Source organism: Schistocerca gregaria, chromosome 2, assembly GCF_023897955.1.
Source record: "Schistocerca gregaria isolate iqSchGreg1 chromosome 2, iqSchGreg1.2, whole genome shotgun sequence".
Taxonomy (NCBI): Eukaryota; Metazoa; Arthropoda; class Insecta; order Orthoptera; family Acrididae; genus Schistocerca; species Schistocerca gregaria.
Genome location: NC_064921.1, coordinates 383,535,670 through 383,548,776, shown reverse-complemented (window position 1 = coordinate 383,548,776; position 13,107 = coordinate 383,535,670). Strand labels below are relative to the sequence as shown.

Sequence of the window (13,107 nt, the reverse complement as noted above, 5' to 3'; positions counted from 1 at the left end):
TTTTCCAGGTCGACAAATCCAATGAGCTTATTTTGGTTTTCCTCCAGTCTTTCTTCCATCATCAAACGCAGCGTCAGGATTCCATCTTCGGTGCGTTTACTTTTCCTAAGACGAAATTGATCGTCATGTAACAGTTCCTCAGTTTTCTGTTCCGTTCTTCAGTATAATATTCTTAGAGCATCGAAATCTACGCATTCTCATAGTTTCGGGAATACGCTGTGGGCTAGGCGTAACTTGTATACTTGTCTCCTTAAGGGAAAAATTTGGGTATTATCTTTCAAATTAGGTCTTCTAGGATTGCTTTTTGTGAAGAGACACTAACTCTTCATGGGCTTTATTCCACGAGGATCATCTTTCCTAAAGATAACAGATATGAGTACTTTTTTCTTTTTTTTAAAGTACTCTTTGTCGTTGCTTATAAGGGCGCTTGTATTTTTAACCTTGATTTTGTACTGGTCCATCTGCTGTTTCAGCAACATCGATAAACTGGAAGCAGTGGGCTATCAGTTCTCTACAGACAATTTCCCGCGTTTCGCCAAGAATCTTCTCTCCGTGATTGGATACATACATATGAGACATTAATTGTTCAGTTTTGTTTACTGACCAAAGACATTGCTTCTGGTGGTCACCTGGAAATCATCAACCCTTTAAGCATGCACACGCCTCACACTTTTTTTTTCCACATCTCAATACATTTTTGCATTTCGTTTTTCGTGAAGTTCCATAGTGTCTCTACAATTTTTGCCTTGAGGCTGAGAAAAGACATCTTTAACAACCTACGCGTGTATTGCTACTTAATTTTTTTGACATTACGTGTGACAAAGCGAGAATACAGTTTAAGTTCAGGTAACAGTCTCACAATAATATTCGCTAGTGATACGGGCAAATTTGTTTCCCTTTTGTCAATAAATATACAAGGTGGACAATTTCCTCTGTAAGTAGATTTGGTTCAAATGGCTCTGAGCACTAAGGGACTTAAACATCTGTGGTCATCAGCCCCCTAGAACTTAGAACTACTTAAACCTAACTAACCTAAGGACGTCACACACATCCATGCCCGATGCAGGACTCGAACCTGCGACCGTAGCGTTCACGCGGTTCCAGGCTGAAGCGCCTAGCACCGCACGGCCACTCCGGCTGGCTCTGTAAGTAGAACTACGGCAGTTTGCACTAGGTACAAACAGGATATACTATGTTTCTCATTTGCGCAACAGAATGTCCGTTATCATGGTATAAGTCTGACTACGAAGGCTTTCCCGGCGTAATAATTGATAATATTCTTCTCGGGTGTGCAGCTGGATCATAACTTCATCTTTACGCAATATTTCAGCGGTCCATCTGGCCGCCATCTTTAGGTGAGAGTGCTGGAACACGATCTCGCTGTAACTGACTTCTCAGCGCAAACGGCGGTCCCTGTATAGGCCGCAGAAGACTCACGACGCGTGAGCGAGAAGGTGCCGTGATTTTTTTATAGCGATATGTCGATTTCGCCTGTTACCACCATTGGGGCGCTATATGTTTACTTGCTCTAGAGGGCAGTTACGGCACCTCCTCTCTCACGCGTCGTGGGCCTTCTGCGGCCTATATAGGGGCCGCCGCTTGCGCTGAGAAGTCAGTTCTGGCGAGATCGTGTACCAGCATTCTCACTTGAAGGTGGCGACCAAATGGACCTCTGAATATTGTGTCAAAATGACGTTATGATTCGGTTGCGCACCCGAGAAGAATATTACGCTATAAGTCTCTAAGTAAGATGTCCTCCCCCTCCCCCCCCCCCACCCCTCTCTCTCTCTATACACATCTGTTTTTAGTTTTCCATTCATTGGGACTTACGAGGAAACTGTAGGAACTTGGACCTTTCATTTACTTCTTCATATAGTGTACTCCGCTCATGAAATGACAAGTGTTTATTTACAAACGTTTCTCAGCTTACTTGTCGTAATCCAATAGTATCTATCTCTACCGCTATTTTGATGCTCTATGGATTCCATTTAAAGATAAGCTTTAGTGTGTTACGGCGCTACCTTTCAAAATCAGTGTCCGTAATATGTGGGCAGGCGAACCAAAAGAATGGCTTCCACACTCCACTGCATAAGTTGGAGAGGTGATAAGCTGACCTGATGGAAGCCTTCGGTCGGCCAACGGAGCAAGTTTGGTTTTCACGTGCGGACCCCTACCGCCTGCTACAATGGCAGCATGTTGCGAGGGAGGGGCTTCCGCAGTGTTGACTTGGATTACACCCTGCCTTGGTCTGGCGCTGTGCTGTTTCCGTCGTCAGTGTGATCAAAAGTGACCTCTTGCCAGAAGAGAGTTGGTCAAGGGGCCATAAATACCGCCAACCCCAGCCATGCAGTTTCTGTCCCCGGCTGCAGCTTTTACCGAGAATTTTACCACGACAGCGGTCGACAAGCAGGTGGGCATCCTCTCTCAAGTGCAACTTCAGTGCCTCTGCTAGCCGCGGGTCTACGGATTTGCCTTCCAGCCTACTGCTGGCTACCATCAGCCGACTCCAGAGTACTGTCCACGTGTTCTTGGTCCCCAGTCCGCACTTGGCGACGTCCTGCACGGCTATCCGGTAGCTGCATTTGCACCTGACAGGGTGGCCGGCCTGCACCGGAGATCGCTGTTAGTGCGTGTCTGAGGTCTGTAGGCCTGACACAGCTTCGTACTCGACGAGGCACTGACTACGCCACTTCTCTGGCCGCCCGTCCTGCCTCAGATAGTTCTACTGATGGTCCAAGGTCGACTCGCCTTACTGGGTTGTTGACGCCTTCGGCTGTATTAATTTTGCTAAAAAAATCGTGTTGTGTCCTGACTCCGTTACATATTTTGAAGTAATTTTGCAAAGGACTCTGCCTTGTCTTTTTTTATTATACATACTCCTCAAATGGTTCAAATGGCTCTGAGCACTATGGGACTTAACATCTGAGGTTATCAGTCCCCTAGAACTTAGAACCACTTAAACCTATCTAACCTAAGGACATCACACACATCCATGCCCAAGGCAGGATTCGAACCTGCGACCGTAGCGGCCCGCGGTTCCTGACTGAAGCGCCTAGAATCGCTCGGGCACTCCTGCCGGCTACACATACTCTCTAGAATTTCTTGTGGGGCGGACTCTTGCACGACCAGATACTAATTTACCCAACTGTACACTTCTCAGTTTCTCTAGGGCTATGAGTTATGTGGAAAATCAATGATGAGAGTAATCACAGAGAAGCCCATAATGTTGTGAGCATTAACAGTCGCTTTTTCTTCAGCTATCCTGTCACATATTTGGACATACATACCGCTGTTTGCGAGAATCACAGAAATGTTAGTTCTAGCATCCACACGTATTAGAATGCTGAAGACTGAGCTGGAAGATTCATATTTGTAATTCAGAGATAATTTTGTAAAAATATTTATCTTACAACTCATATTATCTGGTTCAAATAACCTTGAATGCCTTCCGTGTACTTACTTTATACCTAATATTATGTTGGTGCATAAGTTTGCAGCGTTTTTTCATAAATTTAATTAACGTGACAAATACACATAATATAACTTTAATAATCAATATGTTCTTCTTCACTACTTAGAACATTATGTCAACGCTGGCATAGCAGTTAGATTTCGCGACAGTAGAAATCGTGTGATTTTCAGGCGAAGTACACGTGAGTCATGTTTCGAGCGCGTTTTCGTCTAGAAAGGAAGTTCCTTGACCGTTGCTCAATAGAGGCCGCCAGATCAGTTGATTAACGTGGTTGCGCAATCGCTTCTCAACGCAACTCCAGTACAGTGTTTTTTGTCAGTCTAGCAGAATCTAGGGAGGCGTTATCCTGGAGTAGCATCACTTGATGCAATCTTCCTGGTCTTTCTTCGTAGACTGTGTCTACAAGAAGTCTCCATTAAATGACAATAAGTATCACGAATGAGAGTTTCAACTCGGGGAAGTTATTAGTAGCACACCAAAACCGTCGCCGTTCCACCAGATGCATAATATTACTTTCTGTAATGTGCACAGGTTTTTGTACGAGGAGGTGCTGTTTTATTTGGGCTCGGCCATTCCATTCTTTTCCTTACGTTAGCATAAAAACACCATTTCTCGAACCAATGACGATAAGGAATGGTCGGTTATTGTTCTCGAGCCAACTGATGACGAGAAAGCGCACATGTGACCCGCCGCTGATTTTTATGATTTTGTCTTACAGAATGCTTTACTCATATACCCAATTTCTGAACGTTCCCCGTTGCAGGCAAATGTCACATGATAGTGTTCATCACATTTGCCTGTTCTAGAGTACACTGACCTCAATCATTGTGGATTAATGAGCTTAAACGACCTTCATCAAAATGTGAAGGTCTGCCTGCGTTACGTGCAGAGTCGCTAACGCCAAATCAACCCTCCTTAAAAAGAGTAAAATATATTTTTCCGTGGCCTATCCATTAGCATTATCCCCATACACGGCGCCAATGTTTCTCGCTGTGCTTCCACCCCTCTGCTAAACCAGAGCATAAGAGTGTGTCAGAAATATTCAGATTTCTCAACTTGCCACTCTATTTTCTAGCGTCCACAGCTCCACTCGTTATCTCCAAATGACAATATATAAACTCATGTAGCAACAGTGAACTAAAAATAAAAATTACATTCGATTAATAAACCAATAGCAACCGGAATACCGACATGCAAAACACAAACTCTACGAACTTAAGCACAAACCTAATAACTGGGCGAATTTAACACCTTTCGTCTTGATAAGGAGTGTTCCACACGCACCAGTGAGTGTGTACGAGTCGTAATCTCACTGCCTCCTTACAGTTATTGAAAAATTATCATAATATGTTAACCTTACAGAGATTTTGCACGAAGTAACTATTATTTCAAACCAAACCTCTGTCTGCCGTTTCATAAGGTGTAAAAATTGGCGCCTTGTGAAACATTAGTCTCTTCACAGCCTCCAGTAACCAAAGCAGCTTGGTCCGGTGTTAGAGACGCCCTGGCGGTCGGATCGCAGTGTCCTCAGATCAGCGGCAGTGGAACGGCTGGGAGTGAAGACTGCCTCTTCCTCAATGTTTTTGGCCCACAGGTAGACAAAGTCAGCATAAATAACAAATCTCCTCAGAAACATATTGAATCTTTAAGAACAATCTATAAACTAAATGGGACTGATAAATATTCGTAATATTTTATTTGCCTTTCCGTGTGACAGACTGTAGTGCGTTTATGTGGATTTACAGACGGCCTTACAGCAGGGAACACAGAAAGCTGTTATGGTATTTATCCATGGTGGATGTTTCACATCAGGCTATGGTCAGGGCGCGACACCAAACTACTTCGTTGACGAAGATGTCATACTCGTCAGCATAAACTATCGTCTCGGACTCCTAGGTAAGAAATTGAGTTATCAACGATGTTACTCGTTATATAGAGTATCCTGTAAACAATAAGTACGAGCTGAAATCTATGTCTGGGTCATACAACTGAAAACGCAATATTTATCTGTACTTAGTATGCCTGTAAATATTGCTCTAGTATAATGATGGTACGTACATTTGTTGTTAAGACTAGATTCCACTAATACGAAAGAAATGAACATTTCCTAGGTTTCCTGAGCACTGGTGATGAAGTTGTCCCCGGAAATATGGGTCTCAAAGATCAAACAGAAGCTCTTCGCTGGGTGCAGAGAAACATTGCAGCATTTGGTGGTGATCCACAAAAAGTGACCATCTTTGGACAAAGTGCTGGCGGTGCATCCATTCATTATCATGTCATATCGCCACTGAGCACAGGCAAGTGAAGCATTTTCAAGTACTCTGCTGGGATAAAACCAGTTAACTGCGGAGTTATCGAACGAACTATTAAGCATTTTGCAATAATTAAGAGCACTTGGTAACCAACCATTACAATTTGTATTTATTAGTCACAGCATATTTCTGAATCTCACTCTCATCCCTAGATGAAAGACTTGAACATTAACTTCTCAAAATAGTTCGCAGGAGCATAACACAGTTCGATATTGAAAAAAAATGTGAAAATTCTCGTGTAGTGACATTTACCTCTCATAGAAATTTGTCGCATTTTATGTAAAATTGCATACATGAGTGCTGATTTGTTCCATTCAAGCTGTATATTATCCCTGTATTTTACCTCTGCGTTTGAATTATAGCCATATCAACACACACTTCATAGTGCCAAATTGAAAAGTGTTTCAAAGTCTAACATATAGGGAAACGCGAACCGATCTTACATGATGTTTATCACATAATAAGAAAGAGAATCTACAGTAGGAAAAGACAGTACACAAGTTATCACCCCCTACCCCTCCCCCCCAATGAACCATTGCCATTGGCGTTAGTGGAACGGGTGGGGAGGGTGCTTGCGTGCCTCAGCGATACAGAAAGCCGTACCGTAGATGCAACCACAACGGAGGGGCATGTGTTGAGAGGTTGCTGAAGAGAGCGAGCAGCCTTTTCAGTAGTTGCAGGAGCACCTGTCCGGTGATTGACTGATCTGTCCTTGTAACATAAAACAAACGGCTTATTTGTGCTGGTACTACAAACGGCTGAAAGCAAGGGGAAACTACAGCCCGAGGGCACGCAACTTTACTGTATGGTCAGATGATAATAGCGTCCTCTTGCGTAAAATATTTCAGAGGTAAAATAGTCCCCCATTCGGATCTCCGAGCGGGGACTAATCAGGAGGACGTCGTTATCAGGTGGAACAAAACTGCCATTCTACAGATCGGAGCGTGGAATGTCAGATCCCTCTTGGGTAACAGAAGAGATATTGAATTTGATTGATGACAGGAGAAAATATAAAACTGCAAGAAATGAATCAGGCAAAAATGAATACAAACGTCTCAAAAATGAGGTCGACAGGAAGTGCAAAATGGCTAAGTAGGGATGGCTAGAGGAGAAATGTAAGGACGTAGAGGCATGTATCACTATGGGCAGAATAGATACTGCCTACAGGAAAATCAAAGATACCATTGGAGAAAAGGGAACCACTTGTGAGAAACTCAAGAGCTTAGCTGGCAAAGCAGTTCCAAGCAAAGAAGGGAAAGCAGAAAGGTGGAAGAAGTATATAGGGGGTCTATACAGGGGCAATTCACTTTAGGGCAATATTATGGAAAGGGAAAAGGGCGTAGATAAATATGAAATGTGAGATGTGATACTGCATGAAGAATTTGATAGAGCACTGAAAGACCTAAGTCGAAACAAGGACCCAGGAGTAGACAACATTATTTTAGCACTACTGAGAACCAGCCATGACGGCAGTCGACCGTCTGGTCAGCAGGATGTATGAGACTGGCGAAATACCATCAGACATCAAGAAGAATATAATAATTCCAGTCCCAAAGAAAACAGGTGTTGTAAGTTTAATAAGTCATTGCTGAAAAATACTAATACGAATCCTTTAGGACAAATGTAAAAACTGGTAGAAGGCGACCTCGGGGGAGATCAGTTTGGACTCCGTAAAAATTTGGAAGACGTGAGGCAATACTGACCCTACGACTTATCTTAGAAGAAAGACCAATTAAAGGCAAACCAACGTTTGTAGCATTTGTAGACTTAGAGAAAGCTTTTGACAATGTTGACTGGAATACTCTCTTAGAAATTCTGAAGGTGGCAAGGGTCAAAAACATGGAGCGGAGGACTATTTACAATTTTTACAGAAACCAAATGGCAGTTGTAAGAGTCCAGGGATATGATAGGTAAGCAGTGGTTGGCAAGGGAGTGAGACAGGGTTGTAGCCTATCCCCGATGTTATTCAATCTGTACATTGAGCAAGCAGTAAAGGAAACAAAAGAAAATTTCAGAGTAGGAATTAAAACCATTGGAGTAGAAATAAAAACATTGAGGCTTTCCGATGACATTGTAATTCTGTCAGAGATAGCAAAGGACGTGGAAGAGCAGTTGACAGTGTCTTGAAAGGAGGATATAAGATTAACAACAAAAGCAAAATGAGGGTAATGGAATGTACTCGACTTAAATCAGGTGATGCTGAGGAAATTAGACCAGGAAATGAGACACTTAGAGTAGTACAGGAGTTTTGCTATTTGGGGAGCAAAATAACTGATGATGGTCGAAGTAGAGTGGATATAAAATGTAGACTGGCAATGGCAAGCAAATCGTTTCTGAAGAAGAGAAATTTGTTAGCATTGGGTATATATTGAAATGTCAGGAAGTCTTTTGTGAAGGTATTTGTATGGACTGAGCCATGTGTGGAAGTGAAACGTGGACCATAAATAGTTCGGACAAGAAGAGAATAGAAGTTTTGGAAATGAGGTGCTACAGAGGAATGCTGAAGATTAGATGGGTAGATCACGTAACTAATGAGGAGGTTCTGAGTAGAACTGGCGAGAAAAGTAATTTGTGGCAAAACTTGCCTAGAAGAAGTTGGTAGGATACATTCTGAGGAATCAAGGGATCACCTATTTAGTGTTGGAGTGCACCGTCTACGGTAAAAGTCGTAGAGGGAGACCAAGGATGTCGGCTGCAGTAGGTATTGGGAGATGAAGCAGCTTGCCCAGGATAGAGTAGCATGGAGAGCTGCATCAAACCAATCTCTGGACTGAAGACCACAACAACAACATTTTTCACACGATGATTACGACAAGTTATTGCATGGAACTTATGCAGCTACAAATATATTCTTCATTTTTCATAAAGTTTTATCATTTTTGTAATTTACAGTGAGATATGCAGAAAAGGAAAATGTGTTTATTAATTGAACTCAGATTCTAATCTGGTTGAACTGTGTTATATTGGTTTAAGAAACTCTTGCTGAAATTTAGAATGTTTTCTCGGAGCTGATTGTTTAAATTTTATGAGTAGTATAATTAATTTGTTGATTGAGTTGTCTTAATATTTTAGAGAACTACAAGAAATTTAATTTAAACGATTTCAGTTGAGCACGCTGAAGGGTATATGTAATAGCAATGATTCCTATATATGTCCCCCTTCATCAATGTGATTTGCAACAGTTAACTAGAGTCTGTTAAAGTGAAGTGCACAGAATTACACACCACGTTTTTGGTGAATCCCGTTCCTGTCCGTTTAGTGTAATAATGGTCTACAAATGCATAATACACAGATGAGCCAAAACGTAACGACCGTATATGTTAGTAATACAATTCATACGTAACTACATTTCAGTGTGAATACAAATTCTCCACTTACGTCAGCAACTGAAAAATCTCAGCTCTACCAGTTTGGTTTCGGTACACATAGATGAAGCCTACAATCGCCGTCGGAGTTCTGGTCAGTTGTTTGAACTGGAAACCTACGTGCTTCTAATCACTTCCATCCACTTTCGAGCTTCTTTTTATTTAGCTCAATACCTCTAATGTTGTAGTCAACCATGTACATGGTAGTAAATTCTACCCAATGCAGAGTGATACAGAGAAGAATCATATATGTGTTATTATACTTTGATTACTAACTGTCTAAAATCCCCTCCATGATAAATCATAAATTTCGTTATTTTCCAACCCCTTCAAGGTTTCGAACGTCGTTCCCTATTCCTCACCTATCCCTCCTCGCCTCTCTTCAATTTGCTACCGCACCGCCGGAAGCAATTAGCATTCACGAAACTTACTTTGCAGAACCGTAAGGCGTCCCTAATCCTCACTGAACCTGAACCCCCACGACATCTCTACCAACATACACTGAAGTGCCAAAAGTCATGTGATACACCCTAATATCCTGTCGGACCTCCTTTGGCCCGGCATAATGCAACAACGCCACGTGGCATGGAATCAACAAGTCGCTGAAAGTCCCCTGCAGAAATATTGAGTCATGCTGCGTTTGTAGTAGTCCATAATTACGAAACCACTGCCGGTGCAGGATTTTGTGTACCAACTGACATTATGAGTCTGTCCCATAAATTTTCGGATGAGCTTGGTGGACAAATCATTCGCTCGAATTGACCATATCTTGAAATCAGTAGCAAACAGCTGTGACCCGGTGACATCCACAAATTCCATTGTTGTTTGGAAACCTGAAATCTCCGAAGTGGCCGTGCGGTTCTACGCGCTACAGTCTGGAATCTCGCGACCGCTACGGTCGCAGGTTCGAGTCCTGCCATCGGCATGGTTGTGTGTGTTGTCCTTAGGTTAGTTAGGTTTAAGTAGTTTGAAGTTCTAGGGGACTGATAACGTCAGAAATTAAGTCCCATAGTGCTCAGAGCCATTTGAACCATTTTTTTGGTTTTTTTTTTTTTTTTGAGTGGTCTCCAAGTAGCGCAACATAACCATTAGCAGTCAATGATCGGTTCAGATGGACTAGGGGACCCTGTCCATTCCAAGTAAACAAATCCTACACTATCACGGAGCCACCACGAGCTTGCAGATTGCCTTGTTGACAGCTTGTGTCCATAGCTTCGTGGGATCTCCGCCACACACTAACCCTACCATCAGCTCATTCAAACTGAATTCTGGACTCATCTGACCAGGCCACGGTGTTGCAGTCGCCTAGGATCGAACCGATATAGTCATGAACACAGGAGAGGCGCTGCGGGCGATGTGCCGTTAGCAAACCCACTCGCACCGTTTGTCTATAGCCCTATTACGCCAAATTTCGCCGTACTGTCCTAACAGATACGTTCGTCATACGTTCCACGTTGATTTCTGCGGTGATTTCAATCAGTGTTTCTTGTCTGTTAGCAGTGAAGACTCTACGTAAATGCATCTAATGTCAGTCATTAATTGTGGGCCGTCGTGCACTGCGTTGACCATGGTGAAAGGTAATGCCTGAAATCTGGTATTCGCGTCACACTCTTGACATTGTGGATCTCGGAAAACTGAATTCCCTAACGATTTTCGAAATGGAATGTCCCATGTGTGTAGCTCCTATTACCATTTCGCGTTCAAAGTCTGATAATTCCCGTCGTGCGGCCATAATCAGATCGGAAACCTTTCTACATGAATCACCTGAGTACAAACGACAGTTCCGCCAATTCACTCCGCTTTTACACCTTGCGTATGCGATACACCGCCATCTGTGTATGTGCCTGTCGCTATCCCATGACTTGTGTCACCGCAGTCTACACTATACAGTACATACACTATGCAGTATATACAGTATTGATTCTTTTTTTCACATCAACTCACACCACATCTTGTCGTATGACAGTTTTGACGGACTTCCGTTCCCCGTCAACAATTATAGCGAGACACTATGCGTTTTTTATCAAATGTACTTCTTTCCTTTCCTATTACTTCTGTTATTCAATGCGGCGTTATCCACGTCTTTAAAAATCAACTTCTATGAAACCTATATAACACCACCCTTTTCACTCGTATCACATGATCTTCATCAGGGTTCCAATACCAACACTGTTTTTCTTTTCTCCTAACCATTCATAGACCGAGGTGCCTCTACAAGAAGCAATCACCCTGTATTCGTACCATCGCCATTACTGTCATTCTGTTTACTTGAAGAAACGTTATAGCTTGTATCCTGAACCACACCTGGGTCTTCAACTGCTGTAAATATAAACGTACCTCAGTTGGTTCTATGGATTCATTGTTAATCTTCCGAACAGAATTCGTAACGCATTTATTTTGTACAGTAACAAATCCCTCTTCTTCAGAAAAGCTTTCCTTTCTATAGCGTGTCTGTAATTTGCATCCCCTGCACTTCGGGTATTTTGAGTTATTTTGGTTCCCAAACAGCAAAACTCATCTACTACTTTTAGTGTCTAATTTACTAATCTGATTCCTTCAGCATCACCTGATTTAATTCGGCTACATTCTATTATAATTCCATTACTTTTGTTGATTTTCATCTTATAATCTCTTTTCAAAGAACTGTCCATTTCGTTCAACTGATCTTCCAATTTGTTTGTGGTTCCTGACTGAATATAAATGTCGTCGGCAAACAAGTTTCTGTTTCTTCTCCCTGAACTTAGTTCTCTTTCCCAAAACTCTTCTTCACTAATTGTTTGTTTTCCGACAACTAGTCACACGTATTTATTTAATGTTAATCTTAAGATTAACTGCGAAGCATTTCGACCATGATTTGGTCATCATCGCGCGTTTATACACACAAATGTTCTTAAACATAAAATGTCTTAGTTTAAATTAACCCTATTTTAAATTAACCTTAGAAATGCCAAACACCGGAAAAATTGACCATACACTTCTTCGAAAATCATACCAAATATCCTAAATTTACGGGCGTTCTTGTATTTTTCTTTCACGTTGTGCTATACTGGACATTTATACGGTTAAAGTTTTAAAACCTGGAAATAAAAAATTTGACCTTGGTTGGTACTACTTGTAACCATAATTGAGATAGAAATTACAGTAAAATCCAGACCATTAGCTACTTACAGGAGTTGATCAATATCAACAGGAACACTTGAAAATATGTGCCCTGACCGGGACTCGAACCCAGGATGTTCTGCTTACATGGCAGACACTCTATCCGACTGAGCATGGCGGACACAGAAGATAATGCGACTGCAAGGACTTGTCTCTGGTACGCTCCCCGTGAGACCCAAACTTCCTACTTACTGTCCACACACTACATTTGTAGTGCCACTGCCCACTATACTCATCAATCGCAGCAGTCAGTGTTCCGATTCCGGTAAGATTTCGGGCAAAGTGAGTGCATCCGCACTGAAGAAGATCATTGGCCGGTAAGCCTTATCTATATGAAGATGGTATCTGTTCTTTCGCACATGTTCGAAAGAACAGATACCATCTTCATATATAATTTAGATTGTGTCCACATTTCCTTCGGTAACCTTGGCGTGGAGTAACTTCAGCAATTCATTCAGAACGGCGTTTCTTCAAGTAAACATATTTCTGATTCTTTATTACTTTTATGTTCTATCTCCACTTGTTTATTCAAATACACAAACTCCTCTGGATATCGAATTTGTCTCTGTCTATGTAAAAGCCATTCACAATCAGTCATTTTATGTCCAGGAGGTAAATGTCATCCAGAAATGACGCTATGCTCGCAAATAGAAGCGTGTTTCTTAAAAGTTCTCAGCCTATCATAACCTATCTGTACAAAATCTGAAGATTTTTTTTAAAGGACAAAAAAGTATTATTCAGTTCTTAGATCAAAGAGTGAAAAGAAATTTTGGATAGCCTGTAAGTTCAAGTACGACTT

The 13,107-nt window shown here is 41.9% G+C and overlaps 1 protein-coding gene across 1 annotated transcript in view; it reads left to right on the top strand.

The window, feature by feature from the left end:
• LOC126320783 (esterase FE4-like) overlaps nucleotides 1-13,107 on the top strand; it is an 84,777-nt gene that overhangs the window by 18,585 nt on the left and 53,085 nt on the right. The window contains exons 3-5 of the mRNA XM_049994121.1: nucleotides 4,935-5,066; nucleotides 5,218-5,368; nucleotides 5,584-5,769. Of these exons, the coding sequence (XP_049850078.1) occupies nucleotides 4,935-5,066; nucleotides 5,218-5,368; nucleotides 5,584-5,769 (469 nt within the window). The remainder of the gene's footprint in view (nucleotides 1-4,934; nucleotides 5,067-5,217; nucleotides 5,369-5,583; nucleotides 5,770-13,107) is intronic.